The sequence below is a fragment of the Mauremys reevesii genome, linkage group 5, assembly GCF_016161935.1.
Source record: "Mauremys reevesii isolate NIE-2019 linkage group 5, ASM1616193v1, whole genome shotgun sequence".
NCBI classification, from domain to species: domain Eukaryota; kingdom Metazoa; phylum Chordata; order Testudines; family Geoemydidae; genus Mauremys; species Mauremys reevesii.
The window spans coordinates 19,405,606-19,425,989 of record NC_052627.1 but is presented as its reverse complement, the minus strand read 5'-3'; the positions used below and the strand labels follow the sequence as shown (position 1 = coordinate 19,425,989).

Here is a 20,384-nt window from a genome sequence, read left to right as displayed (position 1 = left end):
AATATAAAATTAGATCAGTGGTTCTCAAACTTTTGTACTGGTGACCCCTTTCACATAGCAAGCCTCTTGAGTGTGACCCCCCGCCTAATAAATTAAGAACACTTTTTAATATATTTTACACCATTACAAATGCCTGAGGCAAAGCAAGCCCCCCATGTAATAACCTTGTGACCTCTTGAGGGGTCCCTACCCCCAGTTTGAGAATCCCTATATTAGATGTAGTGTAGGTGTCCTTCCTGAATGATTAGATTTGTACATGTTCAGGGAAATAGGTGTAGAAAATACTGTGAAAGGACTGAGCCCATCTTCAATTACTACTACTAATAATTTATTTGTTACACAGTAACACCCAGGGCGGCTCTAGACATTTTGCTGCCCCAAGCACGGAGACCAGCGGACCCTCCGCAGGCACGCCTGCGGCAGGTCCACCGAAGCTGCGGGACCAGCAGATCCTCCGCAGGCAAGCCGCCGAAGGTACCTTGCCTGCTGCCCTCACGGCGACCGGCAGAGTGCCCCCCGCGGCTTGCCAACCCAGGCACGCGCTTGGAGCCACCCCTGCCAGAAGCTTAATTAGAATTGGGGTTCTATTGTGTTAAGAACTGTACAAGCATATTATGACAATCACTGCTTTTAACAGTTTACCCTCTAACAGTCATGGGTCAGAGAAAAAATAATATGGGTCCATCCCACCACTCTTTGAATTATAGCATGAAAGCATATTTAAGAGTAGGTTAGATAAATGTCTATCAAGGATGGTCTACACAGTATTTGGTCCTGCCACAAGGGCAGGGGACTGGACTCGATGACCTCTCGAGGTCCCTTCCAGTCCTTGAATCTATGAAAGAAGAAAATAATCAGTGATGAAGCTTCTGTAAGAGTGACGTGGAAATTCTTAGAATTGGACTACAAAATTACTCCAACAGTAACTTTTAATATAAAATATTCCAGGGGAGAATATAATTAGAATGCCAGTGAACTGCGATCAGCTTATGTTCATATAAAAAGCTATTGTAAATTTCTGTGTGACTGATGAAAGTGGTCACTGACTCTGTACTGGTGAAAAATGAACCATTTTATGTCCAGTTATACTCTGATAATGCGCTTGAACAAATACAAGGTTTTGACACAGTACCTTAGAAACATTGTGTTTTTTCTCCCACATTTTGTTTTCTTACGCTATAGGTATTTTCAGGGAGTTTGGTGGCGCAAGGTGTGTACACAATATAGTGAAGTATCCACAGTGCCGACAGCATGCACTGATGATTATCCAGCAATTGGTGTTATCACCTAGTGGGGATGATGATATGGGCACTTTATTAGGGCTGATGCACTCAGCTCCACCTACAGAACTACAACTGAAGACAGATATATTACGGGTAAGTGCAATAAAACTTAATATTTTCCATTCGTAAACTAATGAAATTCTAATTTAAAAATATTAAAATATACACTGTAGAACTACTTTTATTTTATGTATGATGGTATTCAGATATTGAAAATAGTTCAGTGACTTTAGAATTAAAATCATATACAAATCAGATCTCAATTTTTTACACAATTGGCAAAAAAGAGTACTAGTGTGTATTACATTTATTATTATTAGGTGTAATAATTACTGATGGATGGGAAATGAAGTTCTAAAAGCAGTCTCTTTCCACCTGGCTTTAAGAAATTATTTAGGTACAATTAAAAAAAAACAACACAACACACGCACACAAACTGAAGCATATTTTTAGTGCCATCATTGAATTTTTCCTTGGCAAAATCTCATTTTTTGTAAACATCCCCAGAGTTATTAATAAATGAATAATTTATAACTAGATCTGGTCCAAAACCAGATTATGGAGAACAAACCCCCAGATTTTGAGCTGGAGGCTTGTTTCATTCCTCTAATCTTAGCCTGATTTGTGTTGGATTCTAAATTAGAAAGGGTTTAATTTCCAGTTCAAATGCAGTTGAAATCTCATAAGAATAGATACACCCATGAGGTTTCAGTTAGAGGGGGCCCTCATTTAATCCAAACAGTTCACAATATTTCATTGCCAGTCCTGATACATCCTGGAGGCTCAACTTCTAATTTAAACCTGATATGGATCTGAACACTGTTTTCTCAGCCCAACTCTGTTTACCACAAGCCCTGACCATGGTGGAAATGTGTCCAATAAGTATAAGAAAATATGGTGTCAAGTATCAGAGGGGTAGCCTTCTTAGTCTGGATCTGTAAAAGCAGCAGAGTTGTGTGGCACCTTATACACTAACAGATGTATTGGAGCATGATGCATCCGACGAAGTGGGTATTCACCCACGAAAGCTCATGCTCCAATACGTCTGTTAGTCTATAAGGTGCCACAGGACTCTTCGCTACTTTTAAGAAAATATGGAGAATTCATGTTTCACTACTAGTTTTACATACAAATACTCCTTAGATTTTGCAAGCTGGTTAGGTGAGGTGTATATTAATGTAGCCTTAAAAAGGTTAAGGTCTCTTATAAAGAGATTAGGTAATGTGTAGTCATCTTAGAGTTATAGAAGACTAAACATAGAGAAAAGTGATGAAAAGTGATGAAAAGTGTATGATATTTATATCACTCAGCTAGACTTTCTATACTAAAGTCTACAGTCCAGGGTGATGGTTTACATTTTTTGGTATGTAACACATGAAAACATGTTTCAGAGTAGCAGCCGTGTTAGTCTGTATCCGCAAAAAAAAAACAGGAGTACTTTGAGCTTTAGCTCACGAAAGCTCATGCTTAAATAAATTTGTTAGTCTTTAAGGTGCCACATGAAAACATGACCTTTGAAAACATGTTTCTTCGAGAGAGCTTGAATGGTATCACATTAAGGCTTTGAGTTTCTTTGATTTTTCACTTGAATACGAATACCATACTATCAAATTGCAAGTTTCAATTAATCAACTACAGAAGCAATTATTTACCTATTAAGAAAATACTGATACGTCAGGAACAGACTGATAATGAAATTTTATTGTTACTAGTAATAATTCAGATTATCTGAGAAGCAAAGGGATAGTCTCTCCCCTATAGTCTGTCTCTCAGAATCTGAAAATTACTTTGTTAAAGAGGCTGCTCAAAGGAGCCCTAAGTCAACAGTGTAATCCTGTTGCAAAAAAAGCGCGAATATCATTCTGGTATGTATTAGCAGGGAGTGTTGAAAGCAAGACATGAGATGTAATTCTTCCACTCCCTTCTGGGCTGATAAGGCCTCAACTGGAGTATTCTGTCCAGTTCTGGGCACCACATTTCAGGAAACGTGGATAAATTGGATAAAGTCCACAGGAGAGCAACAAAACGATTTAAGGTCTAGAAAGCAAGACCTATAAGGAAAGATTGGCGGGGGGATGGGGGAAAGACTGGTTTGTTTAGTATGGAGAAGAAAAAACTGAGGTGGGACATAAGTTTTCAAGTACATAAAAGGTTGTTACAAGGAGGAGGTGAAAATTGTTCTTCTTAACCTTTGCAGATAGGACAAGAAGCAATGGGCTAAAATTGCAGCAAGGGAGGTTTAGGTTGGACAGTAGGAAGTATTTCCTGCCAGGGTAGTTAAGCACTGGAACAAATTGCCTGGGTAGATTGTGGAATCTCCATCACTGGAAGTTAAGAACAGACTCCCTTCTGACAACAAAAATTACTACATGATCCCATGAGGGGAGAGCAAAGCTTGAGCCCAAGCCCCGCACCAGGCGGGGGAGGGAGGAGCAAAGACCAAGGGCTTGAGCCTCAAGTGGGAGGCCTGTAACCTGAGCCCCGCCACCTGGATTGAAGTCCTCGGGGTTGGGCTTCGGCCCCAAGGCTCAGGCTGCAGGGCTCTGGTGCTTTGGATCTCAGCAAGTCTAATGCGAGTCCTGGTTCATCACCCACTTTGGGGTCCCAATGCACAGTTTGAGAACCGCTGGATTAGACAAACACCTGTCAGGAATGGTCTAGCTATTGCGTAGTCCTGCCTTGAGTGCAGGGGACTCAATTAGATGGCCTATTGAGGTCCCTTCCAGTCCTACACTTCCATGATTCATCTCGTAAAGTTCAACTCACCTGAATAGATGTTTTTCATGTTGTGCTAGAATTGAAGAGAAATTAGCTATGTACAAGGATTTGATTAAAATTTTAACACACTCTTTTTCAGAAGTCAGTTGTTGAATATTAGCCTTTCTAGAGAACAACTGAGAACTAGTACACTGAATTCAGACATTTCAATTTTAAAAGGAGCATGTAGAAATGAAAAACTCATAAATTCTCCTCTTGGAGTTAGTCTGTTTGAAAGCTCTGACATTAAATGTGTCTTGCTCTGATGATACCAAGCTGGTATGATACCACCTATCCTTTGGAGGATAGGATTAAAATTCAAAATGATCTAGACAAACTGGATAAATGGTCTGAAGTAAATAGGATGAAATTCAACAAGGACAAATGCAAAGTACTCCATTTAGGAAGGAACAATCAGTTGCACACATACAAAATAGGAAATGACTGCCTAGGAAGGAGTGCTGTGGAAAGGGATCTGGGGGTCATAGTGGACCACAAGCTAAATATGAGTCAACAGTGTAATGCTGTTGCAAGAAAAAACAAACCTCATTCTGGGATGTATTAGCAGGAGTGTTGTAAGCAAGACTTGAGAAGTAATTCTTCAGCTCTACTCTGCACTGATTTGGCTTCAACTGGAGTATTGTTTCCAGTTCTGGGTGCCACATTTCAGGAAAGATGTGGACAAATTGGAGAAAGTCCAGAGAAGAGCAACAAAAATGACTAAAGGTCTAGAAAACATGACCTATGAGGGAAGACTGCAAACGTTTGGTTTTTTTTCAGTCTGGAAAAGAGAAGACATAACAGTTTTCAAGTACAAAGTACATAAAAGGTTGTTGCAAGAAGGAGGGAGAAAAAATATTGTTCTTAACCTCTGAGGATAGGACAAGAAACAATGGTCTTAAATTGCAGCAAGGGAGGTTTAGGTTGGACATTAGGAAAAGCTTCCTAACTGTCAGGATGGTTAAGCACTGGAATAAATTGCCTGGGGAGGTTGTGGAATCTCCATCATTGGAGATTTTTAAGAGCAGGTTAGACAAACACCTGCCAGAGATAATCTAAATAATACTTAGTCCTGCCATGAGTGCAGGGGACTGGATTAGATGACCTCTTGAGGTCCCTTCCAGTCCTATGATTCTAAGATTCTATGACAATCAGTTAGCATGTCAAGTAAAAGAAATTCAGCGAAAGACAGAAAAGTAGTTAAGTTAATGAAGTATGTTGCAGAACATTAGTTTTGATATTTGTAGGAGTTTTTTAAGAGCATTTTCAATAAGTAATTTATAGACTGACCACGCATAGTTTGCAGTCTTTGGCTCTTACATTAGAACTTGCTTGTGCTAACATTCAGTTTAGCCATCATTTTGTTTTAGCTGATAGTTTGTGTTAATTCTCATTCACAGTGAGAGGCATTAATTTACTGGGTAATTCTCACCCGTAATGATACAACAGAGGTAATTCAGTACTAGAATCCAAGGGCTGGTGTCACAATCGTACAGTAGGTTCGACTTTCCTTTTCTTTTTTTTTTCTGTAAACTAGTGGGATTTTTTTCCCTTCTGTTCTAATTTTTGTCCGTACATACGTAACAGCAGAAGTTAGTTTCAGATAGCCCAAGCCATCTGCCCCATTCAATATTGGTGCTCCACAGGCAGGTCAGGACAGGCTACTATCTGCCATAATATCTTGGTCCAGCCCAGGTGTTGATAGCTTTGCTAGAGGTAGGTAAGCAGTTGTCTAACTGTGGGAGTCTTGTACCACGTTTCCATTTCAAGGGGCCACTGTCAAAATGGTTGCCAGATTTCTGGTTCCTCTTGCCGTGGAAATCTTTTCAGCCCCCAGTGCTCCCACAAATTCTGCTCAATAGCTTGAGCCATTTCAATTTCCTTAAATCCACCTGTGGTTGTTCAATACCTCAACATATTGTCTGATTGTTCTAGTCCACACTTAGCCTGCTGAGCTCTCTCTCTTTATTCAATTTACTCAGACACACCTGAGTGCTTAGTCAGCACTGTTCCCAATGACTTTGAGGAGTCTGACCCACCTTCAGTGACTTGCAAGCACAAAGCAAAGGTTAAGGATGTGGAGTTGGATTACAGTTTTGGTTAAAACTTTCTTGTAGTCTTCTAAAGTTATCTCATATTTATATGACATTGTCAGATCATTTAGTGAGAATAATGTGGTTCCTTGTATAGACAGCCAAGTCTCCTGATATCCAGTAGGAAGATGAAAAATCTGCTACTTTTTTGTAGTTACTTTTAAAACAGAGGCTAAAAAGTATATAGTTTTCCAACCTGTGAATCCTTAAATAAAATCTTACTCTGGCTTTTCTCTGACAAGGTCTATAAGTAGAGAATACCATAATCATTATAAAACTCAAAAAGATTGAAACTGAGAAGCTCATTTCTGTCCCCAGAGTATATGCTTCCATTTCTGAGTGATTTCAACATAAAACATCCTATCTGAGCATGTAACTGTTCTTAAAGGATCCTGTTGGCAAGCATGTTAGCAATGCTCTAAAAGGGATCTTGAACCTGATTTTATGATCTGAACGGCGTCAGCGATGATTGAGTTCTCTGACCAGCACTGGGTTAGATTTCCTTCCACTCTTGAAACAAAGTCAAGGGACTAAATGAGTGAACAAAAACCTTAATGTGGCTGGACTAAAAGCTATCTATGTAAAAATGACACCACTTTAGTCAACCATCCTGCTTCCTGTGAGTATTCAGAATTATGTCTGTTCACTTAAGTTTCAGAAATAAGATTTTTAACACTTTTTACCTTTGTTTTTTAGCTTTTGGGAGAAGGAGTTGGAGTCTATGTTTAGAGGCTTCCAAAATGACCAGAAACCCTTCGGCTGCTTCATTGTTTGGAGCATTGTACCTCTTCGTGTCATACAAATCTCTCTTGATTTCTGTACAATAGCTTAAACTGGGACCCAATTTGAAGCCATCTCAGAGTTTAGGTAGCTGCTTTGGAAGCTCTTGACTTCTTTATGAAGCAAGGCATCCTCGTGACTTGCTATCGTGTGTGTCATTTCATTTATACCGATTCAAGACTTAGACCTCAAATCAGAGTTTATTCCTGAATGGGGCATTCTGTAGTTCTGCAAACAATAATGCAAACTCCTTTTCAGGTCCAAGGTGACACTTATACTTTCTGTCAGTCACATACTCTTTTCTAATTGCCACTTTGCCAGGTGGGAAAGTGAGTTGTAAGTTATTTCCGCGTAAAGCTTAACTTCCAGTTTCATCATGACAGAATAATTCTTTGTTCATCCCCCCCCTTTTAATTCCAAAAACGAATACTTGTTTTACTGCAGTCAAAATCTTCGTACTCTCATAATAAAAATAAATAAATAAACAAATAAAATCATCCTTCACCACCTAAACCTCACAGTAGCCACAAAGTACTACATTCATAGAGCAACCTAGTTTTACAAAATGGTCTTTTCATCTTCTATGGTGGCCTTTTTAAAAGGGAAATAAAATCTTTAAAGACACTATTTGATGAAAAGTCACACTTAGTAAGGAAACTTAAATTTTCTTCAGCAAGCCTAATAGAGTATCTCAGCACTTACTCAACCAAACTCATTGTTATCTCATAAGTAGAGAAAAATCAAGCCACCTTTGAGTGGTTGTCCACATGGATTCCGCTCTTGGTGCACGTGCACCCTGTGGATTTGATATTGGATTTTTTTAGCCAGCAGTGTCCATTGCCTTTACACCTGTGCCCTAGATACTCTCACGGCCCCTATGTGAGGGCTCAAAGGGTTGGTGGGCCCAACAGTCCCTCAGTTCCTTTTTAGCGCCAGTTGCAATACAATGGCTAAGGGCAATGATATGGTTATACAGTTGACAGCACTCAGCTATCAACTTTATGCATAAGATTTCAATGGGAGCCACATGGGAACTCTTAAGGTAAAAATATCTAGATCTCACTGTTACGGACCATCTCTTGACAAGTCATAGCCTGATCTTTTATTAAAGTACAAATGCAGAGTTTGGCAACAATTTAGTTTGTTTTTATTTATAGATATATAAATTACAATGTTTTAACATGAAAGGTTGTGTGTTGTCTTTCTGTCTCTACATATCAATGCCTTATGCTTTATATACCTAATCTTATGGTTAAGGCACTGGACTGGTATTCTTGGTTCAATTGCTGACTCTGTCTCAGGCATCTGGTGTGATCTTGGCCCTTAGTTTCCCACCTGTAAAAGAGGGATAATGCTTGCTTTCTTTTATTCTTTGTCTTCCTTGTCTATTTAGTTAGTAAACTCTTTGGAGCAGGGACTTTATATTGTATTTGTCTGTGTGGTGCATAAAATGCCAATCTCTTTTGGGGCCTTTAGACAGTACGATAATACAAATAAATTGTGCTAGCATATCAGACAAGAAACTTTCATGCGTTGCTATAAGGTATTAATAAAATGCTTTTTTCTTTTTTGACTATCCATAGGCCCTGCTCTCAGTACTAAGAGAGAGTCATCGCACAAGAACTGTTTTTAGAAAAGTCGGTGGATTTGTGTATGTCACATCTTTACTTGTTGCTATGGAAAGATCCTTGTGCTCTCCACCTAAGAATGGCTGGGAGAAAGTAAACCAGAATCAAGTGTTTGAACTGCTTCACACTGTGTTCTGCACATTGACTGCAGCAATGCGCTATGAGCCAGCCAACTCGCATTTCTTCAAAACAGAGATCCAGTATGAAAAGCTGGCAGATGCTGTTCGATTGCTTGGCTGCTTCTCAGACTCAAGAAAAATAAGCCCCTTGAATGTCTTCCCGTCAAATACACAACCATTTCAAAGACTACTGGAAGATGATCTAATCTCCATGGATTCTGTGGCACCCACACTAAGGCATTGCAGTAAACTCTTTATTTATCTCTACAAAGTAGCCACAGATTCTTTTGACAGGTATGATCTGTATTCCCTAAAAAGTCTGGTTTTAGAAATATGGTGTTTGCAGGATTTGATGTTTCCACCTTTTTCTTCATCCACAAATGTAAACCAACATGACCTCTAATGTTGAATGTCTTAGGTCATGACACCAAGCAACAGAGAGACATTTAGTTTAAGACCATTTGATGGGTTTAAACCGTCAACAAGTAGTCTGCTTCTCCAATATTTTTATTATCCATAAGTACTTGATCTTTGTCCATAATGTCATAAAATTAGAAATATGCTACTTTGCAGTACACACCAACTTCTGACTGCCATAAAAATGGGATACACTAAAAACAAGTTATTTGATCGTTCATTATTACAAATTTATTTTAGACAAAGGAGATGCCATCCTTGAAATTGCCATTTAGCTTTTTAAAATTAATTTAGCATTAGAGACAATGAGGCTGCTAACTACTTGAGATTTTAAAATCATGTATAGTAAATATACCTCTTAATGGTCCCCTACAAAATAACTCTGATTTTTGAAGGTAGCTCTCACGTGTAACTTTTTTTTAAAGAAACTAATAGTGCAGCGATGATTTAAGCTTCATTGCTTAAATCACAAAGCTGCTGTTCCATGTCCATGTGCTATATGTTGGGCAAGATTTTCAAAAATAGATGTCTCGCGTTAGGTTCCTAGTAATATTTAAGCAGCTAAATAAGAGACCTGATAAAAATGCTAAGCATTTGGCAGCTTCTGATTAAATCAGTGAGGAGCTGCAGAGTGCTCATATTTTCTTAACTCAGAACACTTCTTTAGGTGCCTAAATATGGACTTAAGAGCATAACTTCAAGCTCTCGTTTTTGAAAATTTTGCCTACTGCCTTTAATGTTGTAAGAGAGCAAATCTGTATCCCTTCATCTTGAAAGAAATTAGCATAAAAAAATCCTAGTTTGTGTTAAAATCGCTTTGAAATATTTGATTGAAAAAATTTTGAATTAATCAATTGGTGATGTGTACAATACATGCTGTAATATTGGCTAGTTGTGGAATCTGATGAATCAAGGATGGGTAACTAAATCTTTAGTGTCATTGCAAATGCATTCCTTTCTAATTTCCTTTTATTTTCCATTCCTCTTTAATCAACACTTTTTCTTCCTTTCTTAAACCATCTGATGGTCATGTTTTTGCAGAGTTTATTCTCAGAATATTATTTTAATCCCATCTAATGCAAGTTAATCAAACTTTATTTGCTCAGAAATGACCTATTGTCAATTCATGCTCTACTTACCCTTGAAGGATGTTTAAATGTGCTGGTTTGATTGTGTAGATTATCATATCTGCTGAGTAATGAGCAAAAAAAATTCCCCTAATTATTGTGGAGTGGTGCATGTCTGTTTGTTTTACCTGATGCATGTTCCTCAGTAGCATTCTTTGTTGTCCTTGCTGATTCTGTAGGTTGGATCCTGTAAAGGTTTTTACTGGTTGGTGGTATTGTAAAACTAACAATCTTCTGGCCTCTCCTTTTCTTTTCTAACTTCTCTGTCCCACCCCTGTCTGTTTTGTCTGTAGTCGTGCAGAACAGATCCCTCCTTGCCTGACAAATGAGACTTCTCTCCCCTCTCCTTGGGGTACGCCAGCTTTGTCCAGGAAAAGGTACTGATCCTTTAAGAGAAGTTGATCTCTCTTCTGGTTTCTCTTGTCACTGTTCTTGTTGCTTTTTTTCTCAAGCTGCTTTTTGTGGTGAGGTGCATACTGTCTGTCTGTTCTTTGACGAAAACAACTTGTCAACTTGTAAAAGAATTAGGTGGCTAGTTGGCTAAAAGGCACTTATTTGTGCATCATATAACATAAATTTACAGTTACGTTTAAAAATTGCTTCTAGTACATAATACTAAGGCTATGGCTATGCTGGCGCTTTATAGCGTTGCAACTTTCTCGCTCGGGGTGTGAAAAAACACCCCCCCCCAAGCGCAGCAAGTTACAGCGCTGTAAAGCACCAGTGTAAACAGTGCCCCAGCACCGTGAGCCACGCTCCCAGCGCTGTAAGCTAATCTCCTCGTGGAGGTGGAGTACCTGCAGCTGGCGCCGCAACCACGCTTGCACTTCAAAGCAGTGTTGTGGGAGTGCTCCCGTGGCAGCGCTTTGAAGTTTTGAGTGTAGCCACAACCCAAGTTACGTGGAATCAGAGACAGAAATGGCTAAGTTCTGAAAGCAGTTAATTTGCGCCGCTTCAAAACAAATCAAATATTTTATAAGAAATTGTCTAGGAGGTACAGACTCAGCTCCCAGGGATCAAGTCCAACAATATAGTAGTAGATAAATTCATTTAAAAAAAAATCCTGAATGAATTTCTCAGAAATATTTTTTGCTTTATCAGTAAACTGAGAACTATTGTGATATGTCTATTGCCTACAATTACTGCCTAATGAAAATAATAAACCCTTCGGAACATATACTGCTGACAACTGTGGAGGCATGTGAATGTTAAATGGCTTGGAAAGTGAGTCCAAAATTTCCCAAATTTCTGTGACTGTCAATTTCTGAAATCCTTTCTCATTGTTTTCTTTTTCTCAGCTAATTATTTCTTAATATTTTTATTTTAAAAATGAAGTAGATCTGCATTTAAAACCTGTTTTGCAATATTTGCAGTAAAGGAGTTTACCACAAAAATACCTTTTTTCACCTTGCTAAGTGAAGTAACACAGTCATTCGTTGGTATTCTTCTGGGATTGGTTTGGAAGGGACTTCCTGTGTAATAATCTAGCACTTCTCAGACTGTCATTTCTTTTCTTTTCTGATACTAAGGCATTTAGGAGCAAATTCCGCTGTTACTAAAGAGAGAAGTGTTTGCTGCCAAATTCATTTCTCTCTCGCACATGTTGAAAGAAAGAGCTTTCCTGTGTTTTGCCCATAAGATTGACCTATTCCGCTACTGATTGTACTCTCTTCATCTGCATCGTTCTATTCTCTTAAGTGTAAATGGCATTACTTGCTCCTATAAACTGAATTTTTGAAATACACAGATATGCAAAAAGCACCATTTTGCCAGCAGAATGCATTTAGTCTGCCAAACATAAGCTTTTAAGGGCAGCTGATGCCAGAGGATAATGACGAAGAAGGTGCCCAGCTTTGTAGCTAGCACAAAGTATCAATTAAAAAAAAATATTTTAATCTTTTTAAGTCTTCCCAAAGTGAAAATGTGGCAGTCCTTTGGATGTTCCATTGTACAAGACTATATAATTATTAGTTGATTATTTAAAAAAATAAAAGCATCAGGATAGGATGTTCAACCTATCAGATCTTTTAGTTTGGCTATTAACATTGAAGATACTCGTTAAGAGAACTGAATGCATTTTCTATAGATGTTTGATTTGTAAACAAATTGTGCCTTTCCACTGTTATGTATATTCTGTCAAACAAGTTCAAGAAAAGATTCACATAAAGTATTGATATAATCTTGGTTTAATTTACTGAATATACACAACAATTTATATAAAAACATAGGTACAAATAATTAAACATAAAGGCCAAGTTTCTTAAAAAGTCTGTTTTAGGTATATGCCCAATTTTTCCCAAACACCTCGCTCCAGTTGACTAGTGGCAGCTCACCATTTTTTAAATTCAGTTCATTAATTAGGAGCCTAAGTTTAGACTTGTATTTGTTGAAAATCTCAGCCAAAATGCTCTTCCAAAAGCAGTATTCTCTCTCCACTTTACATTTCCTTTTTCCTGCACTGATCTCCCACTTGCCATAGTCTTAGTCTGCTATCTAGTTTATATAACTTGTAGCATCCTAGGTTAGCAGACTAACAAGCACAGAGTATGGCGTTATATGAACAAAAGAAATTTATTTGCAATCTATGTACCAAAATGTCTACAAGTTCTGTCTATATGCAGTTTTTAAGCTCCCTTAATTATATACACAAACATTCAGTGCACTGATTTTCAGTCGTCTTTACCCAAAAGATGTTGCCACCTAAATATTATTGTTTGTATAAACAGAATACAGATAACTTGTTTAGTCAATGTTTTGTTACGGTACACAGTGGTTTTGATATAGCATAGAAGTACTGTGCTTTCAGCCATCTGTATGATTAGATCATGCATTATTGCTTTAGTGCTAGTTTGATTTCTGGGAATTTCAGAAGTAGGAGAGCTGACTAGACATTTTCTGAACTGTCATCTCATTCAAGAGGATGCCAGATCTGTGCAGAGGAACACTTTTTGGCTTGCCACCCTGATCAAAAGGCAAATAGAAAAGGGAGTGTACCATTCATTACAAATATTTTTTATCCATTAACTTAGAAAACTTTTGGATAACAGTCACTCTGAGACAGACTTCTACGGTGGTTATCCACAACAAATGCTACTCAATTTTGGCTAAATCTGTTGGGAAAACCTTTCTAACTAGAAGATTGTTAATCACTATAATAGGCTTCCAAGGGAGGTTGTGAAATCCTCTGTCCTTGGAGGTTTTAAGAACAGGTTAGACAAACACCTGTCAGAAATGGTCTAGGTGTACTTGGTCCTGCCTCAGAGCAAGGGGCTGGGCTATATGACCTCTTGAGGTCCCCTAGGACTGCATTTTTGTGATTCTGTGGTTATCTTTGTTGACACATAGTTATAATTAAACCCAATAGTTTAAGTTTGAGTTGGACTTTTTTCAGTCTTTTCTCTGTCTAGGAAGACCTGCAGATTTTCTTTGTTTACGTTAACTTTTTTCCTGTTGTCTTTTTCTTTTCTTCTCTCCTAGAGGGCCACTATAAAAAATATGTGCTAGGCACAGCTAGGTGTAATGTACCTAAGGTTCTGAAGGTGAAATAGGAGAGGGAACAACTAAATTTAGTGAATACCTTTGTAATATTTTTTTCTGAGCTGTAATTTATCTTTCCATTGTAACAAGTATTCTTGAACTGGTATTTGTGGCCTTCTGGAAATAGGAATCCATTGTAGAGAAAACTGAAAAGGAACATTTGAATATTTTAAGGAGACCCAGACCTGGAAATCATCCAATTAATTATGGGTAGTTTGAGGGACAGATGGCGATAGTTCATACTTTCTATAATGCAAGGAAGAAAATAGAATATGTTTGATTGCATACCTTTCCCTACAACCTTGAATGTCATCTTAGACTGTAAGCAATTTGAGGCAGGGGTCATATCTTTGTGTTTATACATCAACCTAGCATGATGGGCCTGATCTTGACTGGGCCTTCTAGGCATTACTGTAATATAAATTACAACAACAGCAACAACAAAAGGATGGTGTTGGCAGCCACAGAATATGACAGTACTATACGGAATGATTTCTAGGCAAGTAGAAAGTTATTTTTTGAAATTACTCTGATGGTGAAGTTCAGTTATGGATCCGTTCTGAAATACTGGTCAACAAGTCTTAATATAACACTTAAATATATGTGTACTTGTAATCCTTAAGAAATGAAATGCCTGTGAACTCTGACACTTCAGACTTACAAGTGTTTATTGGAAAGAAGCAGGACTTTTCCTATTAAGCGGAAAAAAGTTATCAGCTAAGGAATTACCCAGATCTCTAACCTCAAAAAATCATCCATGTTTTGAGAAACCTATTAAACCAGGGAGAAAAGTACTAGATTAATAACATTTACATGTTAAAACTGCCAGCCATTTTTAATTTAGGGCTAGTGTACACTACTGTGCTACATCGGTGCAGCTGTGTTGCTGTAGCACGTCTGGTGAAGGTGCACTATGCTGACAAGGGAGTGCTCTCTCGTTGGCATAATTCCTCAACCTCAATGAGAGGCTGAAGCTGTGTTGATAGGAGAGCGCCTCCCGCTGACATGACAGTGTAGACACGGCTTTAAGTTGATGTAACTTACATTGCTCAGGGGGGCTGCTTTTTCACACCCTGAGCAACGTAAGTTACATCGACTTAAGTAGTAGTGTAGACAAGCCCTTAGTCTAATAAGAAAATACCCTGAAATAACAATGTGTTTTGGGCCTTGGCCATACTAGAGATCCATGGTTTTTTTTAAACGTAGGTTGGAGTCAAGCACAATTTGTGATAATACTTTCAAAAGTGGTTTGGGCAGCATTCAAAACTTCTTGGGAGGGATACGTCTTTGAACTAATTTTTAACCTTACTTGATTTATCACGTGTAAAGAAATATATCGTCTTTTTTATAAATAGGGGTTGAGGAATCAAAGTATTAACAATTTCCTCCACTTTAAAGGCTCACATTCCAAGAAAGAAATGATAGAGCTCTTTTTGAAGACTGTTCTGAAGGCAAAAGTAGATATCTATAAAATAGTAGGGAATATTGTGACCTGCAAAGAAATTGTTACCTAGTATTTATGCTTTGTGTCCATATTCTACGTGAAGATGCACATATACTATACATATGTTGCATATTTTTTGTAATGACTATCAGTCTTTTCAAGAAAAGAAGCCTCACATGAGCAATATTAGCATCTAAATCATTGCCTTCAAAGCATCTGTTCTCTGAACTGCCCTACTGCCCAAGCTGCTGAATCTGCAATAGTCTTGGTGCCAGAAGTATGGCATGCAACTGTTACTGCTGAGACTCTCACTGGAATGCAAAACGGTTATGGGCTTATAGACATAAGTGGTTGCTTATGCCTTCAAAGCATCTGTTCTCTAATGTCGACATGCTGAACCTACAGAAGTCCTCTTGGATCACAGAAGCAATATGTAATGCTAATGTTGCTGAGAGGAACTCATTGGGAGAGTGAGAACATATGGGCTGCTAGCCTGAGTATATAGTTGGAACAAGCTTCCTAATCTTGGGAGTTAATTTTTTAAATTGCCTTCAATTCTGTAATAGTGAGTTTTCGAAGCAACCGTTACAGAGGAGAAAAACTGGGTGACGGACGATGAAAACTGATTTTGTCCCAAACATTTGTCTAAACATTATTTATGGACTGTTTATACTGTTGTGTGTAATGTATTCTACTCTATGTTGAGGTGAAAATTTTTATGAGGAAATGTATTTTTCTTGGGAGATATTATCTCTTTTCTAACGGGAAGTGGCGTTCCGGAGCTGGATCGTATTATGGAAATGAAATTCTCCCCACTAGTCCTGGAAGAATATCTACTTGTGATTTCAAGAAGAGGAAATCATCTGGCATGTACATAGAAAATTCCCAATTAAACAAGTTGACTGTTACAATAGTTGATAGAAGTGCAGAGCTAATAGTGAATGGGTATAATAAAAGCTCTTTCCTCTTGTTCTGTAGGCATGCATATCATTCTATTTCAACTCCACCTGTGTACCCTCCCAAAAACATAGCTGATTTGAAGCTCCACACAGGACCCACGTTGCTGCAAAGCTCTGATGCTGTCATCATTCACCCTGGAGCTATGCTTGCCATGTTGGATCTTCTAGCCTCTGTTGGATCAACTGCACAGCCAGAAGTAAGCAAATAGGCTGTAGTCCTTAATGTTGAATCTGACTAGGGGAATGGATAGTAAAAGGATACAAAAAGAATAGGAGTACTTGTGGCGCCTTAGAGACTAACAAATTTATTGTAGCATAAGCTTTCGTGGGCTACAGCTCACTTCATCAGATGCATGTAGTGAAAAAATACAGAAGGAATCTCTCTCTCACTCACACACACACCATGAAGCAATGGATGTTACCATACACATTATAAGGAGAGTGATGATTTAAGGTGAGCTGTTGTCAGCAGGAGAGAAAAATAACTGTTTGTAGTGGTAATGAAAATGGCTCATTTCCAGCACTTGATAAGGAGATATAAGGAACTGTGGGGTGAGAGGGGAAATAAGCACGGGGAAATAGTTTTACTTTGTGTAATGGCCCATCCACTCCCAGTCTTTATTCAAACCTAATTTAATGGTGTCTAATTTGCAAATTAATTCCAATTCAGCAGTCTCTCGTTGGAGTTTGTTTTTGAAGGTTTTTTGTTGTAATATTGCGACTTCTAGATCTGTAATCGAGTGGCCAGGAAGGTTGAAGTGTTCACCAACTGGTTTTTGAATGTTATAATTCTTGACGTCTGATTTGTGTCCATTTATTCTTTTACATAGAGACTGTCCGGTTTGGATACAGTGTCTCTTATTTGTATGTTGCTAGTTGAAATTTAGTGTAGGTTTTAGTGAATTGAACGAAGGTATTGATTAAATCAAAGTTAATAGCTGGAGGTGGTTTAGTAACCCCTAAGATGTGCTAGTTGTAGTCCAGATATCAAAGAGTAAGAGATTACATAATTAGACCATATGCATAACTGCCACTAATTGCCATTATTACTGAAAGAACCAGCAGAGAGTTCAAGGAAATGGGCACAGACTCTACAATCTTTTACCCTGCTCCTCTCCAACCTACCCCTAGGTTAGGATAAAAGACATTGGAAGGGTAGTGTGAGGAAGCTTGCACAGCTGCTGTCCTTCTACCCATGTTTTAGTGGTTATGTAAGAGGACTTCAGTCTCCAAAACTGTCAACCTAGCATTTATACAAGCTAGGTTTTTATTTATAAAAGAAAGGTGGAAAAAATCCTTAGTAGTAAAAGTAATATGGCTGTTGGTAGAGAGATTATTTTACTCATACTTTTTGGTGTAGTACAAATCAGATAGACCAAATACATGTCTGTTTGTCGATATAGCAAAGGTTCATGGTATATTATGAGTTTTATTTGTTCTTTTTATTATACTTGCTTTTATAAGACTAAGGTACCAATACAGTTGAGTAGAAGGAGCATCATAAATAATTGCTTATATAAAAAAATATTTCACCAGTATAAATCATTTTGGTTCTTAGTCCTCTTTTACTTTTTGATTAAATCTCATAAAGTAAAAGTATTAGCAAGTGTTATGATTTTTTTGCTTACATTATCTGATGCTTCAGAAAAGAATTATACTGGAGAAAAGGCAGGGCACTAGTCTGGATAGACTAGTTATCTAATCCAGTATGGCAACTTTTTTTTGTTATGTTCCATAAACAGCTACGAGTATCTTTAAGTTTAGCAGTGTAGAAAGTATTAAAACACAATATTTTATAGTTGTGCATATATTCATCTTACTAAACAGGATTTATATGATATTTTTACTAACTATTTTAAAGAGATTTCAGTTCAGGTATTTACCCCACAGATCCTTGTTTATCAAAATGAAGCTCCAAAAACTATCAGGCATGTATAGCTATGACAACATTTTGTTGTTTTCTCTTTTGAGTTTGGAAGCCTTTTTGTGTTCACAGTTGTAGCGACAAATGTGCTGCATACGACACAAAGTTTATTACAGTGGATGATGTGGGAAAGACTGGTTTTGGCAATAGGTTAGCGCTGATAAGGATAAAACTTTTAAGCAAGTTGAACATATTTCTAAGTCTGCTCACTTCTATTTAAAGTATAAGTTATTTTCATTAGGTGCACCAGAGCAAATTTCCTTGGCAGAGTTCTAATCAATGCGTTGTTTAATTTATTTGTCCCATTTCTAAGAGAAGGGAAACAATACTTAAATTAGATTCTCTTTTCTCATTTTTTAAATTGTATTACAGGATATCCTGTGCTAATTATTTCCTTTCTATATATGGGTATTTTTATTTATTATATTTTGCAGCATGCATTGGATCTTCAGCTTGCAGTGGCCAACATATTGCAATCCCTGGTGCATACAGAAAGAAACCAGCAAGTAATGTGTGAAGCTGGCCTCCATGCACGTCTTTTACAGAGATGTAGTGCAGCTCTTGCTGATGAGGACCATTCATTGCATCCCCCACTCCAGAGGATGTTTGAAAGGCTGGCCTCTCAGGCACTGGAGCCAATGGTGTTGAGGTCAGAGATTTTTTTCAGGTCACTGATGTTCACATTGTGTGGGTCTGATCTAACAAAAAGTTTGGTGTATAGATGATGTTGGCTGGTCGGTTTCAGCAACTTCAATTTCTTAGTAAAGTATTAGAAAAAATTGCTGATTGTGTTTGATAATGACCCTGTTGGATATAGCCTTATTTTGCAAAACAGTTTTTAATACAGGTTGCCTTGCTGCTGTTAATAAGAAAATATTGCCTTGTGAATATAGTATTTTTTTAATGTTCAGATTTAAGCTGCCTTTCTGATATTTGTAAATTATACTGTCGAAATACATGTCCTTACAGCTTCTAGTTTGGGTGGCAGGGAAGAGAAACTTGGTTAAAAATGTGAAAAGAACCAAAAAGAAATAGCCACTGCTACAGAAGATTCTTCATAGACTTCCTAAACAGTATAAAGTAACTTAAACTAGATAAGACTTAAACCTTCCCTTTTCTTTAGCTCTTTATTTTAATTTACGTATGAGGGAGAAAGAGGTGCCCGAAAGGAGAAATGTCTAGAACAAACCCCTCTAGTCTGTGGGGTTTTATTACTGGCTTACTACTATAGTTTAGTGACAATTTCTGGTCTTTGTGAAAATAGATTTGCTATAGTGTAACGTACACGATTTCTGAGAGAAAAATAAAACACACTGAAAGGCTGATGACCTTGCTTGGTCACTGATGTTTCTTGTTGGTAACAGAATGCCCTGTGATTACTACAGTTTAAAGTTAGTTTTTTTCCTCCTCCATGTTAATGCAGTTCTTAGGGCTTGTCTACACTTAACAGAGCTGTAGCACTTAGTGAAGACACTACCTATGCTGACAAGAGAGCTTCTCAGGGAGGTGGAGTACTTACACCGACAGGAGAAGTGGTAGCAGTGTTGATGGGAGAAGCCTTCCAATTGACATAGCACTGTCAGTACTAGGAGTTGAGCTGGTATAACTGCGTCATTCAGAGATGTGAATTTTCCACACCCCTCAGCGATGTAGTTATACAGATATAAGTTTGTAGTGTAGACCAGGGCTAAGCCAGCAATAGAAAAGAGTTTGATATTGTTTGTTTCCTGCTTAATAATAAAAGTAACTTGGATAGATTGAATAGTGCCTGCAGTATTGAAAACAGTAAATTGCACAATTAACTAGGTGGCTAGTAATGACGTATGGAACTTTTCCCTGCTGGACTGTTCATTCAGATCTAGCCCAGATGAACTGGTTTACAGTCTGATTGTTAATTGGTTGTCAGAAGAGGTATGTAGTGTCAGTCCGGTTTTTAGTGGTGTGTATCCACATCAGAAACTACAACTTCAGTTGCGGTCTGCAGACTGAATATTGTGGCACATTGGTGATAAAATGTGCTGCCCATTTTGTTCCTTTCTGGAAGAACAACAAGTGACTTAAATCTTCAGGGTATAATGAGCTATAATTTCATCAAACAAAGAAAAAAAAGAAATCTGAGAGAAAAATCTACTTACTTTAAAGACTAGAATATATGTTTTTACTACTATATTTTAGCAGTGTGGTTATCTAAAAATATGTAATGGTTTATTACAAAATATTGCATCACAAATAACTAGAAATCATAACGTTTTGTGGTAATGAGTGAATTTACCACCACTCTGTGTGTGTGTGTGTGTGTGTGTGTGTGTACACACA

General features: G+C 37.8%; 1 protein-coding gene across 10 annotated transcripts in view; it reads left to right on the top strand.

Moving 5' to 3' along the window:
- The window catches only part of WDFY3 (WD repeat and FYVE domain containing 3), a 319,930-nt gene that overhangs the window by 166,338 nt on the left and 133,208 nt on the right, over nt 1-20,384 (top strand). For 9 of the 10 annotated variants that reach the window (XM_039539787.1, XM_039539788.1, XM_039539790.1 and 6 more), the window contains 5 exons: nt 1,183-1,376; nt 8,497-8,954; nt 10,498-10,581; nt 16,164-16,341; nt 18,503-18,717. In XM_039539787.1, coding sequence (XP_039395721.1) covers nt 1,183-1,376; nt 8,497-8,954; nt 10,498-10,581; nt 16,164-16,341; nt 18,503-18,717 — 1,129 coding nt within the window. The remainder of the gene's footprint in view (nt 1-1,182; nt 1,377-8,496; nt 8,955-10,497; nt 10,582-16,163; nt 16,342-18,502; nt 18,718-20,384) is intronic. The other variant, XM_039539793.1, reaches the window with a different exon arrangement.